At 36.6% G+C, this 23,456-nt stretch overlaps 1 protein-coding gene across 5 annotated transcripts in view; it reads right to left on the reverse strand.

Moving 5' to 3' along the window:
• The window catches only part of LOC150105270 (inositol hexakisphosphate kinase 3-like), a 250,209-nt gene that overhangs the window by 33,559 nt on the left and 193,194 nt on the right, over positions 1 to 23,456 (reverse strand). For all 5 annotated transcript variants that reach the window (XM_090394042.1, XM_090394043.1, XM_090394041.1 and 2 more), the window contains 2 exons: positions 12,165 to 12,294; positions 2,697 to 2,782 (listed from right to left, as the gene is read on the reverse strand). In XM_090394042.1, coding sequence (XP_090250168.1) covers positions 2,697 to 2,782; positions 12,165 to 12,294 — 216 coding nt within the window. The remainder of the gene's footprint in view (positions 1 to 2,696; positions 2,783 to 12,164; positions 12,295 to 23,456) is intronic.

The following is a 23,456-nucleotide window of genomic DNA, read 5'->3' on the forward strand; positions in this document are numbered from 1 at the left end:
TTCTTTATATATACGCTGCCTGGAAAGAAGTCAATGGACACTATAGTGTGAAGAACAAACAGCCATGGTGCCCACCTTAATAAGATGGAGGACCTCCTTTCACTGTCATGACTACAGCAATCCTGCAGGGCATACTTTCCATAAGCATGCAATAGCAATCAATGGAAATAGACCATTCTCCCTGTAGGCAGATGTCTAGGACTGTTGTGGGGCAGGGCAGATGTCCCTTGACCTCACCCAATCCTCCAGTTCATCCTGCAGACGTTGTTCGATAGGATTCAGATCAGAGTTCTGTGGAAGCAAGTCAACTGTAGTGATGTTCATGTCTACAAACCATGCAGTTACAGCAGCCTTATGACATGGTGCATTGTCTTGCTGAAAGAGAAAATGGTCAGTTGAGTAGAAATGCCACAAAGCAGGAAGCATTGCATTGTCCAGAATGTTCAGATACCTCTTGGAGTTCAATGCTTGTGGCATTGAATGCACCAAAAAACAGAGGTCCAAGGCCAAACCAGGAAAAACAGGACTATACCATCACACTGCCATCTCTGAATTTCATAGTTGGGATTATGCATTCTGGTAAGAGACTTTCACTGGGCATCTGCCACACCTACACCTATTCATCGCTCAGCAGAGTATGTAATGTGATTCATCACTCCATAACACAGCTTTCCAAGAAGTACACACACTGTTTGGACCACTGAAGACGATGCTGCATGTTGGTTTGGGTAATGTGGAGAATGTATATTGCAGTCCTACCATGGAAACCCATGTTGTATATGTATATACAAAAATATATATAAATGCACTTCTAAAAAGGAAGGTGTACAAAAACAATACCCCTCCATATGACAATCCGCTCATACATTGCTTTACAATTATGGCCAATGCCCATTTATACGACGTCACATTCATTTTTACGATGGTTTTAAAAACATGATGTTCCCATGAATCAATCGATGTGCAATTTTCATGAACTGTACATTTGTAATATTATTGCTAGCTCTATCATTCTGTGTTTTCATGTTTCACTGTGAATTATAAACTGCTTATAACTATTATTTTATTGTTGTTAATAATGGCAGAGAAAATGAAAGTAGGGATACTGTTCCTTCCAGTGAAAAGAAGGAAGTGTCATAAATCTATTATATTAGATACTGAGATTAAAATGATTAAATTTGGTGACAGTGATGTATCAAACAATGAGATAGGCAAAAAGCTAAACTTACCTTGTATACTTTTGTTACAGTTGTTAAAAACAAAAAGTGTAAAGTACTACAGTAGTTAATACTACAGTTATCCATAAATATGAATCTTACTGCAGAAAAGGAAAAAAACACTTTTAATGGTGTAGACTGATGACTAAATTTGATGACAATCTCTTCACAATGACTCTCCATTTGTGTAACTGTAAATTAATGCTTTATTTGCATTACTTATGCATGCATGCACGCACGCGCACACATGCACATCTGTCTGAAAACATTATTAAAAACAATTACATGCATTTACAAGTGAAAAAAAAAAGCAGTGGTGATTCACTATACAATGAACTTCATTACATGACAGTGGTCTGGAACATAATGTGTTGCATGGGAGCAGTATGTCCGTATATAAAAATGGATAAAAAGCAGTTGTAAAACTATCAAAGGAAAAAAATGGTAAAAAGTGCAAAGAGTTCATGAAATGAGGACAGTTAATTAAAATATGATGAATAATTAGCCCAGCATTACAAAATACACAGGCATGTTGTCATCCCTCAGAAGGTTAATCCCATATGACAGTAATCCTGAAGGTCTTAACCTGTGCCTGGAGAATGTTCGAAATTCTATGATAACAGCAATCTACTACTTACAAAATAAAGACTTATTGTTACATAGACCGTATATTTATAACGTACTTGTGTTCTTACAAATTGCCTACCAGTTTCGCTAGTAACTGACTAGCTTTCTCAAGGCTTGCATAGTACAAAAAAAGGTAAATGCAAAAAAGGTTTAAAAAATACAAAGAACCTTTGTATTTTTGTATCTTTGAACCTTTATATCTTTGTTCTTTGTATTAAAAATACAAAGAACCTTTGTATTTTTTAAACCTTTTTTGCATTTACCTTTTTTTGTACTATGCAAGCCTTGAGAAAGCTAGTCAGTTACTAGTGAAACCGGTAGGCAATTTGTAAGAACACAAGTATGTTATAAATATACGGTCTATGTAACAATAAGTCTTTATTTTGTAACACTTTATGACCAAAAACATGTACAATTTAAATAATCTACTACTTACTGAATGATTTTGATGGCATAGTGTGCATAGAGTTTCTAGAGGTTCGCATAGTGCTGAAAGATGATTAAAAACAAGAGATTGTAGGATGGGTAATTTTTCACATATAAGATATTACCACGGAGTTTAGAAGGCCATAACATTGATGTTAGGAATGACTATTCATGAAATGAAATCACAAATTTTGTATGACTTTAATAAATGACAGTAAAAATAATACTTCAATTCTTCCTATATTAAAATGGTATCTTAAAGTAGTTCAATATTTTGCAACTGCCATTAGTGGCAGGCTTCCCATTTTTGAACAAAAGTATAATCTAACATTCTACTTGAGTAAATATTTTTAGGGCATGTTATATAACAACAACCTTCTATAATATTTAAAACTAAATTTTTTAGATTCTTCCTTATAAGGATACAATTTGGATCATCATAGCAACATTCTCCTCTTTGAAACTGCAGAGAAGCTTTTTCAGCAAAATGATCATTATTACAGATTTGTACCCTGCATGTTAAAAGGAATACACAGTATTTAATCCGTTATTCAAATAGTATCTTTAGATACAAAAGATACAAAATTGAGCAAAAACATAAAATGTGATGATAACAAGCCAAGTTATTTCATTTATTATTAATTAAGATCTCCAGTGAATCAAGGAATCCAAGGCCATACATAATCCACACCAGCTATCATACATTCTCTTAAACTCATTCACACCCGTGAGAGAAAAATGTAGCTCTTACCCTTTTCTTAACCATACATAAATTTAACTTACATGAATTCCATCTTGTCCTCTTCCCATTTTCGATACAATGAAATATTTTATCAATCGATATCCTATAATGTCCTCTCAAAAGTTTATAGACTGCTATCATATATCCCTCTTTCTTCTGTCTACCAGTGTCCATAGAATACTCTCAATCTATCCTCGTAATCTATATTCCAGAATCCTGACATCATCATTATAATTCTTCTTTGCAGCCATTCCACAGCTTCTTTATCCCTTTGGAACCCAGGAGACCAAATCTGAGCACATTAATCTAGTTGAAGTCATGTCGAGTCTTCGTAAAGATGCAAAATGACTTCCATATCCATACGTGTCAATGTTTGTTGCAACATCACAATTATCCTCTGAGTTGAGTTTGCAATTTTTGCTATATAACCCCTAAATTTTAACTTTCTCTCCACCATAACACTAAGATCTCTTGCCTCAGTTATTCCAAGCATAATTCCACCAATATAATAAATCATCATCTCATTGCACTACCCTTGTGCAATGAGATTGCATATACTCTTTCTATTCCTGTGGGATCTTTTCCTGAGCTCAGACTCAAATTATACAAACATGTCAAGGGCCTAGCCAATTTGGCTGAAACATTCCTTTAGCCTACATGCTGATATTCTCTTCCTATTGTCAAATTCTTATCCAGGTTATTCAAGAGCTCTAAAACCTCCTCCTTCTTGTGTATCTTCATATCTTCATCTGATTCAGTGGTAGCATTGTGAACCATGTTACATACACCGGTTGATTAGATCTTGGTCAAGTGAACACTCATTTGAACTATCTTATCTGCTTCTGATATTAGAGTCTGCTTTCAGTAGTAAAGTTATTCTTCAGTATTCATTCTTTCTTTTACTTGCAGCATAATGATAAAATTCTTTTGGGTTGCTTTTAGTCTGTGCAGCTAATTTCTTTTCATACTCCAACTTAGCTTTTTGTATAGAACTCATAACTTTTCTGGCCTGAGCTTTATATATTTCATAACTCCTCTCAGTCACAATAATCCTTCAACATCATCTCCTTCTTATGGATCTCTTGCTTAATAAAATTGCACATCCATTCCACTCATCCTATTTGTTTTTTTGAACTCTAGGGACACATTCATATACCACATCATTTAAGTATCTTTTCAAAGCTTCACATGCAGTATCTGATACTATAGGATATCTGCTATTTAGTAATATCAGATTATCACATATTTTTTTTAAAAAAAAATTAGTGACAGCTGATTTAGAAAAAATAGATAAATAAGTAAAAAGGAAAGGATATGTTACAGTATCATATAGAAACATTTCACTAAATATAAAATGATGTACCGTATTTACTCGAACTCACTTTTTTTTTTTCCCAAAATTAAAGCTAAAAAATCGTGTTGGGAGATATATGCGGGGATTTTCAGCAACTAAAGTTTTCAGGAAAAAACTGAAAATGGGTATGACTTACCAATAATCTCCTATTGCTACTTCCAGCCTCGAGAGCAGTTTCCTTGTGTGCATCATCAAGTCATCTACCCAAATAGCATTATTTTCTTTCCCATTATTTCAAGCAAAAAATCATCAGCAATTTACAAGACTTAAGATATGTAATGAACAATCCTTCACGAATGACTAATGAGAAGTGAAAGCAGAGCACAAAACAGACAGCAATGGTACGCCAGTAGAGATAGAGCAGCTATGAAGACATGCAAATGATTGGTGCGGTATTAACAAAGATCGTGTGACCCAACGACAAAGGTAAGCCGACAATTTTTGAGTTGAAATGCTAATTCTCTTCAACCAAATTCCATAATATCTGAAACTGCCATAACAACATTCACTAATATATTTCTTAGTTTCAATACATTCATGATAGGGTAATGTTTTGCCTATTTATCGTTCTGACAGAACTTCTCATTACTGTTTGTGTATCATTTCCATGTCAAGTGGGCTCAACTCACACAAAGTTTCAACCCTTTGGTTGAATAGTATTGCTGCTTGTTTGTGTGCCACTTTCGCATCTCTCAATTTGTGGTAGAATTTTATTTGAAGTTAGCCTTTGTGATCTGTCTTAATGACATCAAAAATTTCAAAGGCAATCAAACAAACATTTATTTCATGTAATTGAAAAATCGGACAATAGTTTTTAGTTATATATTGTGTTTGCCGGTGCAACATGCGGTTTTGCTCAAGTCTATACAGCATAGTTTCTGTGGGAGGGGACATATGATCCATTTGTTAGTGCCATTTTTATCCCAGTTGTCTCTAATTACACTAATATATGTTGAGAAATATATTACACAGACTGCAAATGTTTCTGTACCTTATTCAGTGATACAATAAAACTACTTGTTTTTCTTGTGTCGTCTGCAGTATAGTGGTTGTTGGAGGGCATGTTGTTTACCACAGGGATAGAGTTACTATTGCTCTGATGTGAACGTGTTTAAACTTTTTTGGGGCAAGGTATATGCGAAACTTTCTCATTTTTTTTCCCCATAAAGTAAAATCAGGGGTGAGAGTTATATTCAAGTAAATATGGTAGATCTTCAGCTCAATACACTTGGCTTCATTCTTATCATGAGATTTCACTGCTAACCAATCAGGGTTGTATAATTAGTCCCTCATGATGATTATTTGTTTAGTACCGGTCAGAATGATTTGGTGATGTATTTATATTTAATCATTACCAGTACCTGATCCTCCACCTTAGTAACAATACAGCATCTTCAGTGGAACATTTCTTATGAGGATGATGCAATTAGGTTTTAATGATTCCAACTTTTTGACTGGGAAGATAATGAGAAGCAGCATGGATATTATAATCAGTATATATTTCTTTTTGAACTGAAAATTGTACAAACAACCATCCAGTTGATGAAGAATCGATATCTAGAAAAAAAGCTAGTTGACATCTTTCTCCTCTTTTATGGTAAACTGAATTCTAGGATGAATCATATTTATTCTATTAGACAAATAGTTTCAAATATAATGGAGAACTACTCCATATTGCAAAAATATCATCAATATACAGGGTGTTCAGGATAAATTTGACAGTTTCGTAAGGAAAAAGAAAATCTTCTTTGTATCTATTAAATTTAATGAATTGACAAAAAAACATTACAGGCAGAGTTAATTACAATACTATCAACAAGATTTACTCAAAATAACCACCATTAGCATCGATCACAGCGCTTCAATTCTGCTTCGGAACCTCGAACAAGCTGATGCTACAGTCTCCCTGGGAAGGGCCGCAAAAACTGTTTTAATTTTATCCATTAACTGGGCTTTTGTATTACTGGAAGTGTGATTGGTGTCTTTTTCAACTGCGCCCCATACAAAATAATCCATGGGGTTAAGGTCTGGGGAGTTTGGAGGCCAAACATTTGGACTGGTGAAGTCGTAGAAATTTTCAGACAACCATTTTTGACTTTTCCCAGAGGTGTGGCAAGGGGCCGAATCCTGCTGCCATACATACGGCCTACCATTGGCTACCCTTGTTATCCAGGGCTTGACTACAGTTAGCAACTCCACGAACAAAGCCCGAATTCCAATGCCAGGGTTCTTCAACACCTGTTCCTGCAGATTTGCGAGGAATTCTGCTGTACGAACGCAATCAGATCGTCTGCTAGGGATCTTTCTTCTTGCTACATCCTCGTAGTCACCATTGCAAGTCTCTAGTTCATGCCTGATTGTTTTTACTGTATTCAGGGAGCATTGGGCAGCAGTCGTAATATCCTTATTTTGATGGCGGGCACGAATCATCATGATACAAGTTATTCTCTTCCATGATTCAGGTGGGTTCCAGCTATCCATCCTTTCTGACATCTTGTATATGAATGAAGAAGGGTCCAAACTTTTAAATGAAGAGAAGTGTGTGTTAATACATGTAACTTACGGAAAAATATAATTAATTATAAATATGTCAAATTTATCCCGAACACCCTGTATCTGTATCATACTGCAAGTATAAGAGAAATGTCATTAAGGAGATGATCTTCGAAACACTCCATGTATCAATTGGCAAATATGTGTGAGAGAGAGCTAGCTATCCATGGCTCTATTTTCAATCTTCAGCTGTCCACTGTGAAGAACATAAATCATACATTCCTAGACCAGACTGCTGCGGTTCAGCAGTCTGGCCTAGCAGAATACAGTCTCAACTAAACATAGGGTTCTTTAGAAGAAAACTAAGCTTTTACATACAAGTAGATTCCTTTTAGAACAGTTATACAATGAGAGCTGAGAGGTCTTTCTACACCACCCAAATTTAAACAGATCTGATGACTTTCAGTTATCCTCTTTATGATATTGTTGCATCGATCTTCTGTATATTGAGTATTACCTTATTATATTTATATTTAGTTATTTATTTTAAATTAGGAATCCACTGACAGTCTGCTGTTTTACTTACACTGCACTGCACTTACATTTTAGTTGTGATTTTTTAAAATTAATTCTTTTATAGAATTCTGTGTTCCATTGTTAAAGTACTGAGGATACCTTTGATATTTAGGTGAAAATTTTAATTACAATTACATTTAATCAAGTAAGCTATCTTTAATTTCTATAAACATGACAGATTACATACCAATTTTATAACAGAAGCTAAATTACCGGCTGTCAGTAATGGTCTAACACAAACTGTTTACCTATCAACCAGAATACGGGATAATAATCAACCTTCTCCCAACACTCTTGACCTTTTCTTAAACAGTTCTTCTACCAAATATGACATAGATAGGCTCCTTGGTAATTCTGACCATGACTGTTCACAATTCCTTTTCTTCACACAGACCTCAACCCAGCCTCATCCTCAGACACCAGAAGGGGTATCAACTGGGATGACTTCGGGGATTTCTATGCTTCTTACCCATGATCTGATTGCTGTTTCTTCTCTTCTGATCCAAACATCTGCTCTAACCAAATAAATGACACATGTATTGCTGGAATCATCCTCCTTCTGTACTTAAATCTCAATTCAATATCCTAGCCTTAGTTTTCTGGCAGTTATAGCGAGCATAACAAAAAAAAATGGTATATCTCAATGCTCATGTCAAAGACTCTAGCCTTGCACTTAGCCTACACTACAGGCTACAAAACTGTAAAACCCAACAAATTCAAATCAGACAACAGGGCTAAGTGCAAAAAAACTTGTCTCTTGATTAAACAGTAGCTTAATCCTTCTAAACTCTTGCCAAGGAAATTGCCATGGCTGCAATTTCTTCTTTCATGCTTCCATCTCTCTCTCATATCCAGATGATAGCATTGTAATATATCATAAAGATAAGGCTAATAATCTCCTGGCATGACTATTCTCCTCCAACTCTTGTTTTGAAGACAAGGGCATATGAAAATTCATTAATAATCTAGATATTAATTAAGTCTCCTGATGCATCTAATGATGCTCCAAAATGAAGTGAACAACCATTCCTATTGTCATACAAGCTGTTACATTCATCTCATTATCTACCCAACAATGTGGAAGTGCATTTATCCAGCCTATCCTTAAACAAGGAAATAAAAGTTAGATCCATTATCGTCAAAGCCATTATCATCCCACTGCTCTCCCAGTTCAATATTCATGGAGAATGTCCAACTTCTTCACTATCTGGCAGCCTAAATGAATTAGTAATTATTAACGTTCATTGCTCCACTCCCATTTCACAGCAGACTTCCTAGTCAACCTTATCCACCTAAGCCAAGCTGTCTCCTTTGTGATTGGGTCGCCAGTTTTCCTCTCTGGATTGTGGTTTATCAGCATGTGTCATGTAAATGCTTTCCTCTCAGATTTTTCTATCAATGTTGGAGTACCCTGTGGCTCTGTTCTTTCACCCACACTCTTCCTCCTATACATCAGTGATATTCTCAACTATCCACTCTGTTTTGCTAATAACACTACAATCCATTCCTTTTTTTTTTATTTGAAAACCCTATGATGCTCAAATAATTCAAACACCAAGATCTTCCATGGCCAATGTCTTAAACACTGATCTTCTTGCTATTCTTCAGAAAGAGTAAAAATAATCTAGTGAAGGATACTAAAGTATTCACTTCAGTCCCCAATTATCATAAAGATAAGGCTAATCTCCTAGCATAACTATTTTCCTCCAACTCTTGTTTGGAGAAGAATAATTTGATAATATTCAGATCTCCAGTAAAGATCAGTGTCCTCTTCTTGGATTATCTTTCACATCTAGCCTCTCATAGCCAATGCTTTAAACACTAATCTCCTTGCCATTTTTCAGAAGGAATAAAAATAATCTAGTGATTGCTCACTTCAGTTCCCAATCACTTTTGATAATATTCAGATCTCCAGTAAAGATCAGTGCCCTCTTCTTGTAGTTGCAGATAAGCTTATGTGTTGGTTAGACATATGAGGATGACCTAAAAAGTTCTCGGCCTCGACCATAGATGGCAACACTATTGGCAAGATTTTTTTTTTTCTAAGTTGGTACGTCTGTCATCGCTACAGGGATGGGATAATGGCACTGGAAAATCGCCATAATAAATGTATTAGTCTTAAGGGAGATTACACTGAAAAATAAAAATAAATTTGAAATTATAAATTCATTTTTTCATTGTTAGGTCAAGAATTTTTCAGACCACCATCGTACTTCTAAATTTTTTTAGGAAATGACAACATAAACTAAATTATTAATTATAAAAACTTTAATAACCAGATATATTTCGGCAATATTATATTGCCATCTTCGGGGATCACAAACAATGATATGTGCATGCAGGGCACTCACACTAAGTAAATGAGGCTGAAGAAAGGCAACTGTAGTCAATCCTACAGTCAAATACAGTTGTAGTCGAGCAGTCTCATACATCCGAATCTGTTGAGGTTTGGGAAGCTTTTTAATGTTGAGCTTGATTCAAGGAATAATCTTTCATACTTGTACTTGCTGTGGTGTAATAAAGTAGCCTTTTTCTGGCATATTCTGTGGTGGGTGTCCCAATGCATGGTCAAAAAGTCCTGAAAGGCTGTATTGGTGGAACCGGATGTAATCCATCCTTGTGTTTGGATATCTTAATATTGAGTATCCTGCCTGTTTGGCCACAGCAGGACAGTTTGCAAATGCAAAGGACCTGGTATACTCCAGGTAGGTCTAGGGGAGGTGGCTGCTCTCTGGTGGAGCAGATAACAGATGCTAATTTCTTAGGTGGTTTGTAACTATTTTTGTTAAGGATTTTTGTTAGTTTATATATCCGGATGTACCCTGGATATATGGAACATAATAGATTTAGAGTAATCTCTACTATGAAGGGGGGAGGGGGTTGTGGTTAACTGGTTTTAATATTTTTTTAGGGTTGTAGCCATTGGGTAAGAAGGTGTTAAGGATATGGTTAAGTTCAGTATTTAGGGCATTGTTATCTGAACTGACCTAATTAATTTTGCCTTGTTATAAAGGGTTTTTTATAATCCCATATTACAGGCTATGATATGTGTGGATGATGTGTTCGCAATTTGGCCACATAGCCTAGATACATTCCACAATTTCTCAACACACTTAAGATTCAACAACAACAGCATTTGCCATTTAACATATCAACAACAGTTGCCCTTTTCAAGACACTCTGATTACACATCAGCCTGATGGATCCCTGGCTTTCTCTGTTTACAGAAAACCTACACATACAGGTAGATACATTCACCAGCAGTCCCCCCCCCTCCCAACAATATAGGACTATAAAAATCCTATATAACAGGGCAAAATTATCAGTTCAGATAACAATGCCCTAACTACTGAACTTAACCATATCCTTAATACCTTATTAGCCAATGGCTACAACCCCCCAAAAATATTAAAACTAGTTAACCACAACCCCTCTCCCTCCTTCCTCGTTCATAGCAGAGATTATCCTAAATCTATCACCATTCATTATATCAGGGATACATCCAAAAAGCTAACAAAAATTCTAAAAAAAATGACCTCACAAACAGTCAAAACCACATAAGAAAATAACATATCTTATCTACTCCACCAAAGATCAGCCATCTCCCCTAGCCTACCTGGAGTATAACAGGTCCCTTTCAGTTGCAAACTGTCCTACTACGGCCAAACAGGCAGGACAGCCAATATCAGGATATCCAAACACACGGACTACATTGGGTTCCACCAAAACAGCTATTCAGAACTTGCTGACCATGCATTGGATACTCACCATAGCAAGTACAAGCACAAAACATTATCTTGACAAATTTGGGTGCATGAGACTGCCCCAAATTTGGGAAGCATAAATTCTAAGATTGTCAGCTCAACGACGCCAAGACAACCCAATTTAACCTGCTGGGGGGGGGGGGGGCACTTTTAGGACTCTAGGACTGACTACAGTTGCCTTTCTTTAGCCTCATTTTCTTGGTGTGAGTGCCTGCATGCACATATCATCATTTTGTGATCCCTGAAGATAGCAATGTAACACTGCCAAAATATAGGTAGTTATTAATTAAATTTTTTATAATTAACTATTTAGTTTACATTGTCTTTTCCTAAAAAATTAGAAGCATGTCCTCTTCTTGGATTGTCTTTCACATCCAGCTTCTCATGGCATAAAAACATCCAAGGCTTCCTTAGCCTCTAAAGAATGTTTTCAATCAAAACACTACTTCTCACCTGCACAACTCCTTCCCTGCTTAGAATACTGTACTCAGTTAGGGAAATGCTTCCTAAGAATTAAATGATGATCCCTCTCTTATGAACTGCCTCCAATCACTTTCTCTCAGATGCTCTGTTACTGAATTTTGTCTTTTTTACAGGTATTTTCATGTGTAGTGCTTTACCAAACTTACCATGATTCTTTACTTTCTTTTAAACATGTCAGAACACAAGAAGCTTCCAGTCCCTATTGATATGCAGTTCAGCTGTACCAACTTCTTTTACTCCTCATCCTTCTTATTCACCCATCTACCTCTGCTCTCCAGAAGAGTCATTCTCACAGTGTCATTCCAATGACTAACTTTTCAAGAAACATGTTAACAGATTTCTTTCTCTCTAATCACCCACGTGTGGCACTACTATGCAGACATCTCGTGTGATTAAAGAAAATAACAAAATGAATATTATAATTATTAATATATGAAATACTACTACAATAATGAACACCAAAGATGAAAAATAAAATTTACGTTAGTTCTTGAATATCTCTGAATTCTTTTAGCCACAGTACTTCTGATGGTGAAAGCGTTATACCGGTATATTTTTTGTTCGGATTAGGAAGCCCTGAATAACCATCAATGTATCGTACCTGGATTACTCCTGTAAAAAATTATTGAAGTAATGCTTAAAAAGAAATTGAAAATTTTCCAATTATCAATCAGTATGGTTGTAACATAATACCAACCAAGTTAAAATAACAGACAAACAAAACCTTACTTGCTATGGTTTGGTTGGTAAAAGATTTTCATCACCCAATGCAAGATAATGTCCATATTTGGTCTAGAGAGACCAAATATGGATATTATCTAATCCTCAGCCCATGTGGTACTGAAATGTACAGTAGGTGCAAACTTTTATGGGTGAGACTGACATTGAGAAAAAAATAATAATACAAAGACAGTTAAAATGTGATGCACATTTTTGGTCTGATACATTTTTGTTTCATTTTAAGTGTGTTTGACTTCTTTTCCAGGAGTCACTTAAGGATCAAAGATAGATAATTGGAAGACATTTACAAAGCCAGTAAGGAATGCAAAGAATTGACCCAATGTTCAAATAGATATCATTCAGATGTTGAATGAATAAATGAATGAGGATGGGCTGACAGTTTGGGCATATGCAATCAGATTTTCCTACGACTGCAGGATCCATAGCTTCACTAATGACAGTACACTCCAATGATCTCTATGATTGCTTGATGCTATTCAGAAAAGTGCAATTCAGTTAACTTATGATTTCTCTCACTGATGTTATACTAGGTGACTGCAACACAAACTAAAATATCCCAGCAAGCAATTTAATATTTGAATTTCACTTATTTTATTTCCTCTTACTAATTTTTTCAGTGCATATTTTCATGTTGTTTCCAATGAAAAAAATCCTCCAACCTTCAACAAACATGGTATTTCCATTGAAGCATAAATATGTACAACCAATTATAGACATTCATACCAGACCTGTTAAAGTCACTAAGAAAGATAACTTAAATGTCCACAACTCCAACTGATTTTTGCTTTTTCTCCCCACTTCTACCAACAAAATTTCCAAGAGATATGATGGCTTTAGTCAAAAACCACAATTTTGCATTCAGCTATGCTGAAACTATAACCTAAATCCATAAAAGAAATCAACAAATCCAAATCTGAAATAGTTAAATGCAGAAAATTTGCTCCTGCTTGCACTTGGCATTCCTGTAATTTAGACAAGTTGAGCAGCTATGAAAATAGAGTTTCACAGGAAGACACACCAAGTTGTATCTGAGTTGCCAGAGGACAAATCAGCATTTACAGTAAATAGTGGCCTAATGACTGTGCTGCAAAACCTTGCAATGTAAGGAAAGACAGTGAGCTTTGTCAGGCTCACTGATTACATGTAATCAGTGCACTCAACATTACATTTGTCACGCTCACTGACAAATGTAATGAGGATTTCATTAAACCTCTAAAGGAAGCCCATAAAACTTTCATAGGACCCTGCAAAACTGTTGCTGGTTTTGAATTGATTGAAGGAGGGAGGAAAACAAATCATAATTACACTGCGATGTACACTTAAAATTATTGATCAAGAAGAGATAATGAGCATTAGAGAGTGATGATTATCTAGGTATTTTCTGTAGACATGTAAAAAATTTGTGTATGATTGCCAGTAACAGAGATTACATGGCATTGCTCCTGCACACTAGTGAGTAATCCCATAAATAAAGTTGGAAAAGAAAGCCAAGTTGGAATCTGAACATTAAAACCTCCCAAAAAAGATGATTCACTATTCGGAAAATCAAAACGTGTAACTGGAAGAGTGAGATAATTGAAAACTGGAAATGGCATCACTAATATTGGAAGTGAAATAACATATATGTACAGCAGATCTGAAAGGTTATGAGATATCTGCAATTTGAAAGTTCTGATAAATACCTAGAACAAAATGATATTATAGCAACTGCTATACCCCCAAGAAAGAACCTACTAGTAGCAGAGTAACTTATGTTCTTATATTTGCATATGTTGTTATATCAGATGCTTTAATATCATTTTTGTTCTAGGTATTTATAAGAACTTTCCAGACCTCCTTGTGTGTGTGTGTATACAAGTATCCCTTGCTTAACATGGTTTTGCTTAACACGGATTTGATTATCGCAGCAAAATTAATTGCGGCAATCCCTTGATATATGCGGCAAGAGTTTTGATTAACGTGCCTTTAACCCTGATGAGCTCGCAGCTGATCTGACAGATACAAGCAAAATGCTTAATATAAATATTCTCACATAATTCAGTGTATAGCTTGGAGGTCATGAGTAGCTGTGCATTCATATGTTACAAGTAATATTCCGCAATGTTTTTTGCTGTCAGTTTGGTTTAACATGCTATGTAAAGGTTTGTGATATTTGACGGTAAAATGTATCTGAGAGATACCGCAACCTCCGATGTCAGTATAGTATGGTTTAGTTTTTTTTTATAGTTCAATAATTTTTAGATTGTAACTGAAAATAAATAAACCATCATGTATTACAATAGAGAGCCAAAGACTTATTTATCATACATGTCCTCTAGGAGATGTGCTTTACATTTATGGAAAATACTAAGCAACAGTGATCTGGAGCTCACTCCACCTTTACTACGGTTGCCCATAAGGTTGGTTATGCTTGCATCCGCTGAAACTTTTAGTTTCTATATATTCAGCACGAAACTCTTGTAGTTTCTATATTCGGCTATGAAATAACGTTGGATTCAATATCCGCTTAATTTGTACCATCATGTATTATATTTGCTATGTTTTTTTTTTCTTTATGTTTTATTGCTTTTTACCAAGGTCTGGAGAGTCATTCGGCTTGTTAATATAGAATTTATGCCAGTAAGAAAAAATCTAAAACTGTTCAAACGACTCTTGATAACTTCTTTTGATAAAAAATTGCAGTAAATAATGTAGGTACAAGTATTTATTAAACATTTATTTTGCATTCATTTTTTATATTTCCTAAAAGAGTACCACATAAAACGAATTATTAACACAGTAATCGATCATGGACGAATTGTAATTTTTACCATTGATTATTAGATTTGATTAATGCTATTTTGATATATGCGGTAACATCGAGGGATTAATTAACCGCGTTAATCGAGGGATACCTGTGTGTGTATGTGTGGGTGTATATATATATATATATATTCATTTTTCTAAATTAACTGACTTAAAACCCGAGAATTATAACACAATGACATTTATTTGAAAAAACGCAACATGTTTCGTCAAGAATGACTTCATCAGGCGATAAGAACATAGAAAGATATTAAAAGACACTGAAATTAACATTGACACACTCTAAAGCTATACAATTATAAAGCCATAATATTCGACTGTAAATTACAGTTATTTTGAGCTTGAACTACAGTCCAAGTTAAAGTTCTATTGTTGTACACCTGTGCATGTGTGGAATCACGCGATCTCCAGTATCTAATAGTAGAGTTGAAATAGTCAGGCAAATTATAGCTAAGATTGTTATTCATGTGAAAAGGGTCCAAGGTGATTTCCTTTGACTCGACAATGTAGCGCTCTACCTCATCATAGCAGATGTGTAGGTTTGAAGTTGATGTCCAATTTATTTCATGTTGGTGGCTTTCGTTGTTCGTGTTTATTGAAAGCAGGACATGGCTTGACAGAGCAGTTGCTCTGGTTCTTTTATAAACAATGTCGCGCTGGTGCTCTTCGATATGTAGTAAGACCCCCCCCCCCCCCCACCCCCCCCCCCCCCCACCCCCCCCCCCCCCCACCCCCCCCCCCCCCCACCCCCCCCCCCCCCCACCCCCCCCCCCCCCCACCCCCCCCCCCCCCCACCCCCCCCCCCCCCCACCCCCCCCCCCCCCCACCCCCCCCCCCCCCCACCCCCCCCCCCCCCCACCCCCCCCCCCCCCCACCCCCCCCCCCCCCCACCCCCCCCCCCCCCCACCCCCCCCCCCCCCCACCCCCCCCCCCCCCCACCCCCCCCCCCCCCCACCCCCCCCCCCCCCCACCCCCCCCCCCCCCCACCCCCCCCCCCCCCCACCCCCCCCCCCCCCCACCCCCCCCCCCCCCCACCCCCCCCCCCCCCCACCCCCCCCCCCCCCCACCCCCCCCCCCCCCCACCCCCCCCCCCCCCCACCCCCCCCCCCCCCCACCCCCCCCCCCCCCCACCCCCCCCCCCCCCCACCCCCCCCCCCCCCCACCCCCCCCCCCCCCCACCCCATTTGTTTATTCTAACATTAACTATAGCGTATCTTCGAAGTTCAAGGTCCGAAATAAGATTGCTTGGAATAATGTCTACCTTGATTAGTGCCTGCTGCGAATTTAAACATTAAGTACAACTGATAGATGTGTGCAGACTGATCAAATGAGAAGTTTTGTTTTATTAACTTGAATTAAGAAAATTTATAATTTTGAAGCAGTGAATTGTATGTTAAAGTTTAGAACATTGAATTGGAATGAGTGACTTAGCAAGATGTATTAAGTTATTTGTATTGTTTCATTTAAAAGTAGAATTCATGTATTTGCTATATTATATCGTATATTAAAAGTTTTATTTTGTTAATCTAAATATTGTGTTTGCCTGAACTCCCTTTTATTGCACCGTTCATAAAAAATTCGAATCTTGCGGGTGCCCCAAGTAGAATAATAATAAATGATTCGGCCTAATGAGAGAACTGCTAACTTAATTAAGAATTGATCCTACTATTTTATATAGACTAATCTAAAAATAGGGTGGCGCAGTATAATTATAAATTTCCCTACTTTTGAATCGGTGATCAATTCGCAATTAGTTATTTTATTTATAAGAGTGACTTGAAACTAGATGGTAAATTAGAACACAACATGAAAATAGAACGTCACGACAATAGTGTGCTGATATATGGCAAGACGATATGACCTTTGGAGTCGTCCTGTGTCTCTACGTTGCTACGTTGACGGTGGGATAATTGGTTGTTAATATTTTTTGGAGAGTAGCCATTGTTTTTAAAGGTCCATTTAAGATGTAGTTCCTTTTTCAGTTCTTCTTCATCTGACAGTACAGATCTTGCACGATTCGCTAGAGTTGATATAATACCCAACTTTTGCGCTGGATGGTGATGGGATGATGCATGCAAATATCTGTCTGTATGAGTTGAATAAGATAAGCGATATAGAGACTTTAATTGATTCAGGCGTCTTGGTGAGTTTAACATCTAGGAAACAGATGGAACTATTTTCTTCAATCTCCATAGTCAATTTTATATCTTGATGGCGGTTGTTTAAGTGGTCGAGAAACTTGTGAAGATTCTCAGTACCATGCTCCCATATGAGGAATATATCATCCACATATCTAAGCCAAATTTTCGGTTTTAAAGTAAAAGAGGAGATTGCTTTTTGTTCAAAGTCCTCGAAAAAAATGTTGGCTAACACAGGAGAGAGGGGGCTTCCCATAGCTAATCCTTTGACCTGTTTGTATAGTTTACCTTCAAATTCAAAATAGCCAGAGTTTACACAGTGAGATAACAGAGAGAACATTTTATTTGAAATCTTGTTTTTTAAAATATGGAGAACGTCCTGTGTCGGAACGTTGGTAAAGAGTGCTACCACGTCAAAGCTCACCATGATGTCAGAAGATTTTAGTTTTAGGTCCTTTATTTTAGAGACAAAATCGTTGAGTTTTTAATATAAGAAGAAGATTTTCCCGCATAAGCTTTTAACGATGATGCCAAATATTTGGATAACCTGTATGTGGGTGAGTCAATGCTGTCTACTATAGGTCTCAGTGGATAGTTTTCTTTGTGTACCTTCGGGAGACCATATAACCTTGGAATGAGGGGGTGTAAAGAGCGGATGGAGAGCCGTGTATTCCGTGGAATTTCTGTGGTCTTTTGTAGGAGATTATTGGTTCTATTGTGTATTTCTCTTGTTGGATCTCTCTCAATTTCCGAATAACTATCTGAATCTAACAGTGCTAAGATTTTTTCTCGGTAGTCTATTTTATCTAGAACTACAGTTGCATTCCCCTTATCAGCCTTTAAGATAACAATGTCCTTGTTAATCCTTAGATTTTTAATTGCAAGTCTCTCACTAGGAGATATATTATCAGAAGGAGGTTTTGCGTTGTTGATTGCAAGAATTGCTTCGATGCGAAGTAAACTCGCGTCTGCGGTAGGAAGTAGCGAAGCTGCCTTCTCCATCTTAGTTAAAAGTAGTTCTTTAGGGATGCATTTTGGTGCCAACACAAAATTTAGGCCTTTTTCGAGAATTTTCTCTTCATCGGGACTTAGCACGCATGACGATTTGTTAATTACCAAATTTTTAAGTCTGCTATGACAATTATTTAAGGTAGATCTTTCTTGTTTTGACTTGAGAAAGTTGAATTTCCTGATTAGCTTCTGTTTGTTTAAGTTTTGATATTATAATGCACGGTGTGTACTTAAATCTCTAATGTGATTCCATGAATCCAGATCTAAGCAGGCTGCTAATTGGTTTTCTAAAGATGTTTTTTCTGTGAAAAGCAAAGATAAATTGCGTTTTGTATCGCAAATTCTCTCTGTTAAAAGTTCAAGTTTAGCTCTAGTGTAAATACGGTGCGCTCTTTCTGTAGTAATGATTTCTTTAAATAGTAGGAACTTTGGAATAATTGAGGAAAACTTACATTTCTTCAAGAAGATAAGTCTGTTGATATTAATTCCAATGCTCTTTAGTGTCTTCTGATATGCTTTCGTAAGTGCACAATTACCCTCGTCAGAAGGGAAATGATGATTAGTACTATTAACTCGGGGTTGGGATATGTTCATTTTTCTAAATTAACTGACTTAAAACCCGAGAATTATAACACTATGACATTTATTTGAAAAAACGCAACATTTTTCGTCAAGAATGACTTCATCAGGCGATAAGAACATAGAAAGATATTAAAAGACACTGAAATTAACATTGACACACTCTAAAGCTATACAATTATAAAGCCATAATATTCTGATAAGGGGAATGCAACTGTAGTTCTAGATAAAATAGACTACCGAGAAAAAATCTTAGTACTGTTAGATTCAGATAGTTATTCGGAAATTGAGAGAGAAACAACAAGAGAAATACACAAGAGAACCAATAATCTCCTACGAAATACCACAGAAATACCACGGAATACACAGCTCTCCATCCGCTCTTTACACCCCCTCATTCTAAGGTTATATGGTCTCCCGAAGGTACACATAGAAAACTATCCACTGAGACCTATAGTACACAGCATTGACTCACCCACATACAGGTTATCCAAATATTTGGCGTCATCGTTAAAAGCTTATGCGGGAAAATCTTCTTCTTATATTAAAAACTCAACAGATTTTGTCTCTAAAATAAAGGACCTAAAACTAAAATCTTCTGACATCATGGTGAGCTTTGACATGGTGGCACTCTTTACCAACGTTCTGACACAGGATGTTCTCCATATTTTAAAAAACAAGATTTCAAATAAAATGTTCTCTCTGTTATCTCACTGTGTAAACTCTGGCTATTTTGAATTTGAAGGTAAACTATACAAACAGGTCAAAGGATTAGCTATGGGAAGCCCCCTCTCTCCTGTGTTAGCCAACATTTTTTTCGAGGACTTTGAACAAAAAGCAATCTCCTCTTTTACTTTAAAACCGAAAATTTGGCTTAGATATGTGGACGATATATTCCTCATATGGGAGCATGGTACTGAGAATCTTCACAAGTTTCTCGACCACTTAAACAACCGCCATCAAGATATAAAATTGACTATGGAGATTGAAGAAAATAGTTCCATCTGTTTCCTAGATGTTAAACTCACAAAGATGCCTGAATCAATTAAAGTCTCTATATTTAGAAAGCCAACTCATACAGACAGATATTTGCATGCGTCATCCCATCACCATCCAGCGCAAAAGTTGGGTATTATATCAACTCTAGCGAATCGTGCAAGATCTGTACTGTCAGATGAAGAAGAACTGAAAAAGGAACTACAACATCTTAAATGGACCTTTAAAAACAATGGCTACTCTCTAAAAAATATTAACAACCAATTATCCCACCGTCAACGTAGCAACGTAGAGACACAGGATTACTCCAAAGGTCATATCGTCTTGCCATATGACCTTTGGAGGTCATATGGCAATTTTGACTTGCCACATGCACACTATCCAAAAAGCTGAGTAGAATTCTAAAGAAGTTTAACATAAAAACGTGCTTCTCGACTATGCCAAAAATAAGATCACGCTTCAACAACTATAAACAACCTCACAACCTTCTACAATTCCCAGGTGTATACAAGGTCACTTGTGAATGCAGAAAGCCTTACTATGGGCAGACAGAGAAATCTATCTTACTACGTCTCGAAGAGCACCAGCGAGACATTGCTTATAAAAGAACCAGAGCAACTGCTCTGTCAAGCCATGTCCTGCTTTCAATAAACACGAACAACGAAAGCCACCAACATGAAATAAATTGGACATCAACTTCAAACCTACACATCTGCCATGATGAGGTAGAGCGCCACATTGTCGAGTCAAAGGAAATCACCTTGGACCCTTTTCACATGAATAACAATCTTAGCTATAATTTGCCTGACTCTTTCAACTCTACTATTAGATACTGGAGATCGCGTGATTCCACACATGCACAGGTGTACAACAATAGAACTTTAACTTGGACTGTAGTTCAAGCTCATAATAACTATAATTTACAGTCGAATGTTATGGCTTTATAATTGTATAGCTTTAGAGCGTGTCAATGTTAATTTCAGTGTCTTTTAATATCTTTCTATGTTCTTATCGCCTGATGAAGTCATTCTTGATGAAACATGTTGTGTTTTTTCAAATAAATGTCATTGTGTTATAATTCTCGGGTTTTAAGTCAGTTAATTTAGAAAAATGAACATATCCCAACCCTGAGTTAATAGTACTAATCATATATATATATATATATATATATATATATATATATGCAGTGCTTTTTTTCTGGAAAAAAAAAGGTGCCGGTACTCACCATGAAGATGTTTTTACAGCAACTTCCACACTTTTAACATATCCTCCGATATACCCTCGTCGTCTCTAGATCGCTTCTTGCTTTTGGTATCAACTGCAGAATGATGACCTTGGAGCACCCATGAGTACACATATTTGCTAGGGTTGAACTGAGTGAGAGGAGGACCTACTATCCTGATGAACATCAGTGCAGAAGTTGTCTGTACAAGCAGAGATGACCTAAATCAGTGATGGCGAACCTTTTTACCCAGGTGTGTCAAACATCTTTTTTTTTTTTTTAATATTGGTGTTGTTGACGTGCCACTTGCATACATGCATTATAAATTTAATTACTTAATCATAGATGGTGATTTATACATATCATATTAGGCTATTTATATAATAGGACATTGATATACAATCTATGAATTCATATTATACAATTAATTTAATAAATTGAAATTATTGGAATTAGTTTTTTCATCAGAATACCAATATTTTTCAACATCCAAGGTGTGTCACCTGAAAAAATCAAGTGTGTCAGTGCTGACACGCATGTCATAGGTTCGCCATCACTGACCTATATGAAGGTCATCTAAATAAAACCCCTTTTCATCTGAGAAAAACCCCTTTCACATTCACAGAAGATATTGCAATTGCACCCACAGTGTGCTTTAGAGGAAGTAGTCTATTTTCTTGAAGATATTAATGGAAACCACAAACTGCTTCTCTTTCGTTTAAGTGAAATTTGCATGCTAACTTTTTCATTTCAGCTTCACCAAATGTCAGATGCTTCCCAGGATTTTCTGGCCAATACTTGGAATCTGAAATCTTAGCACATTCAGGAAAATCAGCATCATCATCTCCTTCAAGCAGACGCTTTCCAACATCTTCTTTCAGACTTTTATAGAAAGTAGATGAACTTATTGCAGGACTGCATCTTTCATTTTTGTGGAGCTCAATCCCTTTGAACTTAATGTTCTTCTGACTTTGAAGAGAACTACTGTACAGACCAGGATTTTCATTTCTTTCTTCAAAAAGTTGAACTGTATTCTTTATCTTCCTGTCTGATTTGTACAAGTCAATATTTCTCTCTTGTAAATCTAGACTTAGTTCACTAAGTTCTTGGATAGCATCACACATAAGGCCCAAATCAAGAACAAACTGGCATGACATTATTTTTCTTAAAAGGCCCTCATAAAGAAAGCGATCTGTTTGCTTCTTCTGCTGTCTTCTTTTGCATCCAGAAAGTGATAAATGAGGGCTTCAAAGTCTTGTCAAACACTGCAGAAACAGTGCGAAAGCTAGAGGCAACCCAGCGAGTGCTTAAAATTCTGCCAATTTTAAGAAGTTGAAGTTCTAGAGTTGCTGCACACCTGTAGTTCCATAGCATTCTTAGGTGAAGCATGATAAGTCACATAAAGTTTGTCCATGAAACTCTTAAAGCGATTCACTCCTGCCACATTGTTCACTGTGCCACTAACAGACAATTCAAGGCAATGGCTAGCACAATGCAAGAAAATAACACTAGGAAACATTATTTGCCTTCTTACAGCATTATGCACACCAAATAACACGGCTGCACCATCACAAGGTACAGACAATAAATACTCCTTTAAGTAATCTTCAGATAATTCCAAACACTCAAGATGACTAATTAAAGAGTTTAGAATTCCTCTAGTAGTTATATCTGATAATTCGATCAAATCTAGGAAAAGACTCCCAGGAGCCGAAAGTTCAGGAAGAACTACACAAACAATAATAATCAATGTTGTTGTGTTACTTACAGTTGTCGATTCATCAATAAATAACGATATTTTGTTCTTGGAGTTCACTATATTGTCTATTAATGTTTTTCTCATTTCATTTGTGATATGGCTCACAATGTTAATGCAAGCATTTGCAGAATGAAGAATATATCCCATGTCTAGGCCATTAAGTTCCTGTAAATTATTTCGTCTTCAAAGTTGTTAAATCATTGATTTCTCCTCGCAACTTTGTAAGCGGTTCAAAAAAAATTTTCCTGTTATGTCTTTATTATGAGACAAAATATTTAGGAAAATTTTCTTTAATGTTTCGGTTTTTGCTTCAGATTTTATTTTTTGGCACGCTATGTGCGCTGCACTCTCCTTATGATCGTAAATCTTTTTTCTTAATGACATTAACTGTTGTTTGCAAGATTCTCCAAAATGATTGATTTTACCATCTGCCCACTCTGCTGAAATTTTCGTTCCCATGTGTTTATCGACAGCAAGACTTCCGACATCACGATACACTTTACAGTCGAACATTTTATTCTTG

This window comes from Typopeltis vanoorti, chromosome 6, assembly GCF_054136105.1.
Source record: "Typopeltis vanoorti isolate ZY-2024b chromosome 6, IOZ_Tvanoo_1.0, whole genome shotgun sequence".
In the NCBI taxonomy this organism is placed as follows: Eukaryota; Metazoa; Arthropoda; class Arachnida; order Uropygi; family Thelyphonidae; genus Typopeltis; species Typopeltis vanoorti.